This window comes from Hypomesus nipponensis, chromosome 26 (genome assembly GCF_054491055.1).
Source record: "Hypomesus nipponensis isolate SF chromosome 26, ASM5449105v1, whole genome shotgun sequence".
Lineage (NCBI taxonomy): Eukaryota > Metazoa > Chordata > Actinopteri > Osmeriformes > Osmeridae > Hypomesus > Hypomesus nipponensis.
Window position 1 is genome coordinate 9,422,501 of NC_140386.1, and position 9,998 is coordinate 9,432,498.

General features: G+C 54.5%; 1 protein-coding gene across 7 annotated transcripts in view; it reads left to right on the forward strand.

The window, feature by feature from the left end:
* The window catches only part of mast2 (microtubule associated serine/threonine kinase 2), a 96,857-nt gene extending 88,078 nt beyond the window's left edge, over window positions 1–8,779 (forward strand). For 5 of the 7 annotated variants that reach the window (XM_084692359.1, XM_084692361.1, XM_084692363.1 and 2 more), the window contains 6 exons: window positions 2–208; window positions 351–568; window positions 1,791–1,913; window positions 2,409–2,545; window positions 2,753–2,946; window positions 3,149–8,779. In XM_084692359.1, the coding sequence (XP_084548485.1) occupies window positions 2–208; window positions 351–568; window positions 1,791–1,913; window positions 2,409–2,545; window positions 2,753–2,946; window positions 3,149–5,013 (2,744 nt within the window). In that variant the 3' untranslated portion in view covers window positions 5,014–8,779. The remainder of the gene's footprint in view (window position 1; window positions 209–350; window positions 569–1,790; window positions 1,914–2,408; window positions 2,546–2,752; window positions 2,947–3,148) is intronic. The other 2 variants (XM_084692360.1, XM_084692365.1) reach the window with 1 other exon arrangement.
* The last annotated feature ends 1,219 nt before the right edge of the window (window positions 8,780–9,998 follow it).

Genomic DNA, 9,998 nt, shown 5'->3' on the forward strand with positions numbered 1-9,998 from the left:
GCTGGTAGTTCTGGGGACGTGTGGGAGCGTGCGTGCCCGGGGCAGGACGAGGTCTCCTCCACCCCCAGGGCCATCAGTGACCTGGCGGCTCGCCGCGCTCGCCACCGCCTGCTGTCGGGCGACGCCGACAAACACCCGCCTTCCAGACCCCTCAACAAGGTCATCAAGTCGGCCTCCGCCACCACCCTGTCCCTCATGATCCCCGCTGGTACGTACTCCAGGACTGTGTGTGTGTGTGTGTGTGTGTGTGTGTGTGGTCTTTGGTGCTCAACCTGTGTGTGTGAAGACACAACAAGCTACATCATCAATGAGACTAACCCCCCCCCCCTTCCCCCCCGTGCTGCTCGTAGACCACCACGGAGCCTCCCCATTGGCCAGCCCCATGTCTCCCCACTCCCTCTCCTCCAATCCCTCGTCGCGTGACTCCTCCCCCAGCAGGGACTTGTCCCCGGCTGTCACCAAGCCCATCACCATCCACCGGGCGGGCAAGAAGTACGGCTTCACCCTCAGAGCCATCAGAGTGTACATGGGAGACAGCGACGTCTACTCTGTGTACCACATGGTCTGGGTGAGTAGGGAAGTGTGTGGGTCACATGGTCTGGGTGAGGAGGGAAGTGTGTGGGTCACATGGTCTGGGTGAGGAGGGAAGTGTGTGGGTCACATGGTCTGGGTGAGGAGGGAAGTGTGTGGGTCACATGGTCTGGGTGAGGAGGGAAGTGTGTGGGTCACATGGTCTGGGTGAGGAGGGAAGTGTGTGGGTCACATGGTCTGGGTGAGGAGGGAAGTGTGTGGGTCACATGGTCTGGGTGAGGAGGGAAGTGTGTGGGTCACATGGTCTGGGTGAGTAGGGAAGTGTGTGGGTCACATGGTCTGGGTCAGTAAGGAAGTGTGTGGGTCACATGGTCACAGGGGGGCAACACTGAACAAGCAGGAAGTACTAAAGTTGTTGTTTATCAGGTATTTTTCCAACATTTTTAAGTAACTTGTCCTCCCATCTCACTCTCTCTCTCTCCACCCCTCACTCTCTCTTTCTCTCTCTCCACCCCTCACTCTCTCTTTCTCTCTCTCCACCCCTCACTCTCTCTGTCTCTCTCTCCACCCCTCACTCTCTCTTTCTCTCTCTCCACCCCTCACTCTCTCTCTCTCTCTCAACCCCTCACTATCTCTTTCTCTCTCTCCACCCCTCACTCTCTCTGTCTCTCTCTCCACCCCTCACTCTCTCTGTCTCTCTCTCCACCCCTCACTCTCTCTTTCTCTCTCTCCACCCCTCACTCTCTCTGTCTCTCTCTCCACCCCTCACTCTCTCTGTCTCTCTCTCCACCCCTCACTCTCTCTGTCTCTCTCTCCACCCCTCACTCTCTCTTTCTCTCTCTCCACCCCTCACTCTCTCTGTCTCTCTCTCCACCCCTCACTCTCTCTGTCTCTCTCTCCACCCCTCACTCTCTCTTTCTCTCTCTCCACCCCTCACTCTCTCTGTCTCTCTCTCCACCCCTCACTCTCTCTGTCTCTCTCTCCACCCCTCACTCTCTCTTTCTCTCTCTCCACCCCTCACTCTCTCTTTCTCTCTCTCCACCCCTCACTCTCTCTTTCTCTCTCTTCACCCCTCACTCTCTCTGTCTCTCTCTCCACCCCTCACTCTCTCTGTCTCTCTCTCCACCCCTCACTCTCTCTTTCTCTCTCTCCACCCCTCACTCTCTCTGTCTCTCTCTCCACCCCTCACTCTCTCTGTCTCTCTCTCCACCCCTCACTCTCTCTGTCTCTCTCTCCACCCCTCTCTCTCTCCCCCCCAGCACTTAGAGGAGGGGGGTCCAGCCCATGAGGCGGGCCTGAGAGAAGGTGACCTCATCACCCATATCAACGGAGAACCGGTCCATGGCCTGGTGCACACTGAGGTGGTGGAGCTCATCCTCAAGGTACACACACACTCTCACACACACACACACACACACACTCTCTCTCTCTCTCTCTCTCTCTCACACACACACACACTCTCACACACACTCTCTCTCTCACACACACACACACACTCGGGGATGGCGCAAGCACACACATCCTTCACTCAAATAGAAGTACAGATACTCATGTTGTGTGAGAAAACACTCTGGTAAAAGTTGAAGTGCTTGAAATCAGAGTACAGTAGAGTCCTCATGAAGTACTCATCAATGATGTAAACCTTTGTGGGGAAAACCTTTTTGTTAGGGTTAGCTAACCTTTCCAAACAAAAGTATTTTTTCAACCTTGAAAAATAACTCTAAACTTTTATTTTTACGCAGCACAACCCCAATAGGTTTCTAGTAAAAAATCTATAAACTTTTAGAACAGTGTTTCTCAACTGGTACACGCACACACACACTCATACATCTACACACACACACACACACTTATTTCTTCTTCCCGTCAACCCCCAGAGTGGAGGCAAGGTGTCTATCTCTGCCACGCCTTTTGAGAACACGTCCATCAAGGTGGGTCCAGCACGAAAGACCAGCTCCAAATCCAAAATGGCCCGCCGCAACAAGAAGACTAAGACCAAGGAGGGACAGGACAGGTAATCCTAACCCTAACCCAGGTAGTACTGGATCAGTCTGGAATCGAACCGGCAACCTTCTGATTACTAGCCCGATTCACTAACCGCTCAGCCACCTGACTCACACAGCGCTAGGTTAAAGTCTTAGACACAATCTTCACACACAAGGCTTCACTTGGGTGTCCATATGTGTTATTAAAACTCACAGACTGTGTGTGTGTGTCGCAGCAGCAGCAAGAAGAGGAACTCCCTGTTCAGGAAGATCACCAAGCAGGCGTCTCTGCTGCACACCAGTCGCTCTCTCTCCTCCCTCAACCGCTCTCTCTCCTCGGGGGAGAGCGGACCTGGCTCGCCCACTCACAACCTGTCTCCTCGCTCCCCGACACAGAGCTACCGCTGCACCCCTGAGTCAGCACACTCCGGTACACACTCACACACACAGTCAGCGCACACACACACACACACAGCCAGCACACACACACACACAGTCAGCACACTCCGGTACACACACACACAGTTTTGTACCAATGTTTGTTTTCCTCCGTTGAAATAATGGATGAATAGCTAACCGGTCAGATTTGTAGAGATGTAACTGTGTGTTGTGTTGTGTATGTGTGTTCTCAGTGGGGGGTAACTCGTCCCAGAGCAGTTCCCCCAGCTCCAGCGTCCCCAACTCCCCAGCCAGCTCCGGCCACATCCGGCCCAGCTCCCTGCACGGCCTGGCCCCCAAGCTGCAGCGGCAGTACCGCTCCCCGCGCCGCAAGTCCGCCGGAAACATCCCCCTTTCCCCCCTGGCCCGCACACCCTCCCCCACCCCCCAGTCCACCTCCCCCCAGCGCTCGCCCTCCCCCCTCCCCGGCCACGCCCAGGCCTTCCCCGTCAAGCTGCACTCCTCCCCCCCCCTGGTCCGACAGATCTCCCGGCCCAAGAGTGTGGAGCCGCCCCGCTCTCCCCTCCTCAAGCGGGTGCAGTCGGCCGAGAAGCTGGCCTCGTCCCTCTCCTCCTCCTCCTCCTCGCCCTCGCCGTCGGCCTCGGCGGGCGACAAGAAGCTCCCCGCGGCGCCGCCGGGGCGCAAGCACAGCCTGGACGTGTCGCACGCCGAGTTCAAGAAGGAGATGCTGCAGAGAGACCCCAGCCTGCAGAGCCTGCAGGAGTGTGCCGGAGAGGGCCTGGCCCTGGGGGCCCGCGGGGCCCCTGTGGAGAAGGGCAGCCTCCACAAACACCCCTCCTCCTCCTCCCGCAAGCTGGGCCGTCAGGAGGGCGAGGGGGCCCCGGTGGCCGGGTCCCTGGGCCTGGCCCCTGGGAAGAGCAAGCTGAAGGACAAGCTGTCGGCCATCCGGCAGGACCGCGCCGACCGCAGGGAGTCTCTCCAGAAGCAGGACGCCATCCACGAGGTGGACTCGTCCGAGGACGAGACGGACGAGGGCTCCGAGGACAGCCAGGACGGGCGCCGGGGGTCGTCCTTTGCCCCCCCGCTGCTCCGCCCGGCCGGCGTCATGGCGACCGCCCCCCGCATGGGCCCCGGGGGCACCCTGCCCTCCCTCTGCCTCTCCCCGTCCCCTGCCCTCTCCACCACGCTCACACACCCCTCCTGCCCCCAGCCCAGCCGAGCCACGCCCAACCTTTCCTCCTCCACGGGGGGCAGACTCCCCGAGCCCAAGCCCGCCCAGAGTGCCCCTTCCCTGCGAGGGCGGGAAGGGAAGACTGCCGACCTGCTCCCCAAGCCCTCCCAGACCCCCCCGAGTGGCACCTTCGCCACGCCCGGCAGCGCCTTCATCTCCGTGGCCAAGGAGCCCCTGAGGCCGGCCTCTCCCCAGGACAGGCGGAGCCCCCGGGGGGCCCGGGTGGAGGAGAGCCCCAGAGCCAGCCCCACTGCGGGGCCCTCCGACAGCAGCGAGGCCCTCACCCCCTCCTCCTCCGCAGGCATCACCAAGGAGAAGAAGGAGGCGGACAACCGGAGACAAGCAGCCGCCGCTGCCGCCGCTGCCGCCGCCGCGTCCTCCTCCCCCAGCCCCGCCCCCAGCCCCGCCCCCAACCCCGCCCCCAGCCCCGCCCCAGAGAGTGGAGCAGTCCAGGCGGACTCCCAGCTCTCCACCGTCACCAAGAGCGTCCTGGGCCCCGTCAAGCTCACCCTCCCCGGCTCCCAGGTCTCACCCGCCTCCCCCCTCGCTGCCCCCGCCTCCTTCCCCTTTAAAGTCCCCCAGCCCCCGCCTCCGCCCCGCCCGACAGACTCTCCCACCAGGCTGAAGGCTGAGCCGGCCCCCTCCCCCCCTCCGAGGAGATCCTCCACACCCAAAGGCGCCCCCCCCCAGCCCCGAGAAGGCTCTGTGGGAGGGCAGGGGCCCCCCGGGGGGGGCAGGGAGACTGCCAGCGCCTCCTCCCCACAGCTTTCAAGCGCCGCCCCGGCCTCCAATAAGAGGCCGGAGGCCCAGAAAGCCTCAGCCGCCACGATGGCCTCTCCACTGGACAAAACCAGCAAGAAAACGTAGCAGCAGAAAAGGAAGAACAGAAACTAATTCAGATAAACACTCAAAAAAACGCAGAAGCCAAGTAGTCGCTAGCTTGAGATTTCAATTCACAAACCGCATGTTTGAAAGAAATAGCATACTATAGACTTTGCCACACGCTCATGTGGAGAGGATAGCTGCGAGAGGAGGCGATGAAGAGGATCACAAAGGAGAAGAGGGGAAGAGGGATGGTGTCTTGTGGGGTGTTCGGGGGCCCCCCAGGGGGCCAGACAGTGTGATATCCTGTTCTTGCTGTTTTGGTTCCCTGTTCAGACTTGTGTTTTTGTGAGGTGATGGGGGCTAGAAATAAACAGCTTGAGGTCGTTGGTCCACCGCTCAGCATGTTGACCCCAGCACACACTCACACACACACACACTCACACACTCACACACATTTCTCAGTATACTACCTAATTTCAATACAGCTAGCAGTTAGCATGGACTCGCGTGCCCAAAGCCAACAGATCAAGTTGTGCCCTTCAAACTGCACCCCCTACCCTCACCCAGCCCTCTGCCCAGGCCCCTGTCTGCTCCTCTCCCAAGCCCTCTCCTCTCCCTGCCTGCATGTCGACCCAGTCCGGACTGGTACAAGGATGTATCTCAGCAATAAAGAGTAGCGTATGCCTAGCAATCAGTATAAATACATAATATGCTCTTAAATGTCACTATCTGCAATCGTTGTTGTTCTCTCATTCAGCACCCAGCGAGCCAGATGACCTTGTGGCAGGATGTCCTCCAGGCCTGCTGCGCAGCCCTCAGCCCTACAAGCTGAGCTGGGCCCAAAACAAGGCCGTTCTGTGTTTCCGTGCTTGTGAGGGTTAGCATGCTAGTCCGTTAGTGTGTTAGTTAGCATTAGCATTAGCTTCATGGTCCTCCTTCCCCATTTCCCATCTGCTATCTGTGGTTGTTTGCTAGACAAAGCTAAAATGTGTACATCTCAGCGTGTGTTGTGATGGTTAGGACTATAGCCTAGCCTAGCCTAGCCTAGCCTAGCTGGACTGCTCCTTCACAGCATGCTACTGTCACCAGATATCGAACCCCCTCATCGAGGGCTTTGTTTATAGAAAATATTAAAGTAGGAAGTGTTTTGGATGGTTTGCATTGTAGTCTGTTGCGATGAACTGTGCATATACACACACACAGTGACACAAACAGCTGGATGGAGTGAAGGATAGTTTTGGGAAATAGTTAGCTTCTGTGTCTACCTACACCCCATGGACTGGGCCTCCCCCCCTCCCTTTAAAACTCAATTACCCAGACTCCTCTCCTGCCTGAATAATGATCCTCCAGTTCATTTCAGGCAAGGCTGAGAGAGAGCAAGTCAGAGATGCTGACATCTCCTGATCTGATGGACCACGGTCTTTTATTTCTAGCCCTTGTCCTTTTTTTTTTTTTTTTTTTTTACTAGCCACCGAAGGTTTGCTGTTCTTTTTTCTTTTTTAAATCGTTTAATTTTATTTGTGTTATTCGTTTCTTTTTCTTATCTGGACCAACTTGCTGTGTTCTGTGATTGCCTCTTATACTGTAAAGTGGAGCAGACTTTGCTTTCTTTTCTGTACGTGTGTGCGAGAGTGTTTGTGTGTGCGTGTTCCGTCGTGTGTAGTCGTCATTGTGTATATACGAATATTTAAAACTCTGTGTTTGTTAGGGTAGTTCCTGTTTAAAGCCCTCGCCACCTGTCCCAGAGTCCTATTGGTCAGACTTGTGTGCTCATGTGCAAGGGGGCGGGGTTTTGCACAAACCTTTTATCCGTGTTGTCGAATGACGAGCCCATGAGATCCCTGGCTTTTAGGCAGTCGTGGTGCCACGGACCAATGACTGATCAGACCACTATGATCCTCCCTGTTCTGTTCCGGCGTTTATTGTTCCGCTGAGGGAGAACCCTGCGAGGCTGCAGGTTCTGCAGCGTGGAACCAGGGTTCTCCTTCATGAGTTTGGGGTGCCTTCTGTCAGTGTGCCTGTGGTCATGGCCCTGCTATGTTTACACCAGTCTAGGTCTAGCAGACAACGCAGTCAGCTGCTCGTTGGGGTGACCAGGGGTAGGGGTGGGGGCGGGGGGGGGGACCAGGGGCAGGTAGCCCTATGTACGTCTGTAAGCCAGCTTTGATGCTGTCTGGTGACTAGCCCCTCTCAGCCTCACAGCCCCTGACAGCCAGCCTGACTGTGGCACTACCTGTACCATGTTTACATGTTGTTTAGTTGCTGGCATATACCAATTTTATTTCTTTTCTCAACTGGACTCGATGCTTGTATCAATCAACGCTTACAGGCGACGGTAATTACCAACAGCTTTCCCTGGGGTCGGTCAGGGAAAGCTGTGTTGTCGACAAGTGGTGTTGTCGTTGATGTTGCTCTTGTGTTTTTCACACAACCCTAACCACTGACTATGGATATTACTGGGCATTGTGTGTTACAGGAGAGAGAGGGAACCTAGGTACAGTATGTCATCCTCTCAGCCCAGCTTTCCTCCTTCCTACTGTCGAGGTGTAGTGTTTGTGATTCAGAGATTCGTACACGAGCTCTAGTCTACTGAGGAGAGAAGCTGCTACAATCATCTACCACAGGGACAGCCTGGCCAATCTCTTTGATCTATCTGTTCTCTACAGCCAATCGCTAGAGCCCCAAACCTGGGGCGTGCCTCCTCATTGGCCAAGGGATGTCATGTGATGGCAGAAATGTCCTCCTCTTTATGTGTCTTAGTGTTGGTTAGACATTAAGATGCAGGTGTCTGGCTCTTGTGCCCATTCCATGTTTTAATAGTGATTCAGACTGACTTTCTACTCACCAAGCCCCAGGGTGAACGTCTCCAAACGTTGTCCCCCAAATCCTGTTCCAATGCCTGGGATGACACACTCCTCACAAGTCAGTCTTGAGTGTTTGAGCGTGGATCGCTGCCTTCAAACCATCTCTGAACTCTTCTGAGGGTTGTTCTACTGCAGCATGGCCATCTGCTAGCTTCCTTAATCAATACGAGTGCCATCCTCCAGCGCCAGCCTAGCCATCAGCGCTGACTGAAAACACTCACAGTTATCACACAGACACACCTACACACACCTACACACATGTACACACACTCCCTTGTGTGGTGATGATGGCATCGGCCATCTGCTGGAGAGTGAAGTGAAGTGTCAGTTTCCCTGGTGAGGTCGTTAATCTTTAGTTTGGGGTTGTGCGTTTTCCTCCCCTGGTACCGGCAGTTATACACACACACACACACACACCACCAAGCAGCAACCAAGTCAAATCACCTCTGCTTTTGAGGACGTCCCTCAGTGACCACACAGCAGAGCTGCACCCTGTGGAGCCTGTCTCCTCCTCCGATCAATCACCTCCTCACCTCTCTCTCTCCATCCATCTCATCTCCGGTGACGGAGGTCCTTGTCTGTTGTTTTACTGGGTCCCCAGTGAGTTAAGTGTGTGAATCTCACCACAGTTCCTGTGTGTATAGAGAGGCCAGTGCCGGGTTATGGCAGTGTTTTAACGAAACAGAAACAAAAAAAGGGTTGTGTTTTCTTGATCGTGTGTGTGTACAGTGTGTGTGTTTGTCTCTAGAGGGTGTGTGTTTGTCTCTAGAGGGTGTGTGAAGGAGAGGGGGGGAGTAAGGATCAGATGGCTAGAGAATGCCAGAGGGGTTTTAGTAACAAGGCTCCAGTAAAACCTGTGCAATATCTTTTTATTTTCTATTGTGGTTAAAGCATGTTGTTGTTAATCCTACCTTATAACGATAATAAAGGTTTTTTTACGTACAGTGTTACTGTACTTGCTCTTTATTATGTATTTTATAATGTCTTGGCATATGAAAATGCAACTAGGCAACAATTCCATGAGATTTTTTATTCGTCAAGGTATTATTACTTTAAATAATGATAAACTATTCTAAAGATAAGTATTTTTGAAGGAAATCAAATGTTTCGTGGTCCATTTAAATCCAGTTGTATTATGCTGTCCATCTCTCCCATCACCTCAATCTGCAGTGTCGACCCGCAGACTCCAAACAGTTCCTGCCGAAGTTTGGACTAACGTCATCAAATAAATGGGCCCACCCAATTTTTCTCCACGCCCGTCCATTAAACGATGTCTGTCAACACAACTTAACGACGCCCAAGGGAATAAAGTACCCTAACAGACCAGCGATAAATGGACTTAAACGCCGTTCACAAAAAGATTAAATGATTCATGACGACAGCGAGTCTACTTCTCTGAATGCAAACACACTTAGAGCACTCTGCTATACCAGGCTAGCACTCTGCTATACCAGGCTAGCACTCTGCTATACCAGGCTAGCACTCTGCTATACCAGGCTAGCACTCTACTATACCAGGCTAGCACTCTACTGTACCAGGCTAGCACTCTACTGTACCAGGCTAGCACTCTGCTATACCAGGCTAGCACTCTACTGTACCAGGCTAGCACTCTACTTTACCAGGCTAGCACTCTACTTTACCAGGCTAGCACTCTACTGTACCAGGCTAGCACTCTGCTATACCAGGCTAGCACTCTACTATACCAGGCTAGCACTCTACTATACCAGGCTAGCACTCTACTGTACCAGGCTAGCACTCTGCTATACCAGGCTAGCACTCTACTGTACCAGGCTAGCACTCTACTGTACCAGGCTAGCACTCTGCTATACCAGGCTAGCACTCTGCTATACCAGGCTAGCACTCTGCTGTACCAGGCTAGCACTCTACTGTACCAGGCTAGCACTCTACTTTGCACTTAAAATGCTTGTTTAAGCCGACTTTGTGAACGGTGATCAAACCGATCCATTCTTGCAGAATTAAACAACAATCCGCCATTCCTCCCTTATCCCATCCAGCAAAAAGTGATCCGTAAACTCAGTGGATTATCAGTCGAGCAGCGTCCAGGCAGCGCGGACCTCGGACGGCCTTCTGTGATGGACGGAGAGCCTGTAGAGCGCTCTGCCTGGTGGAGGGTCTGTAGAGCGCTCTGCCTGTCGGAGGCTC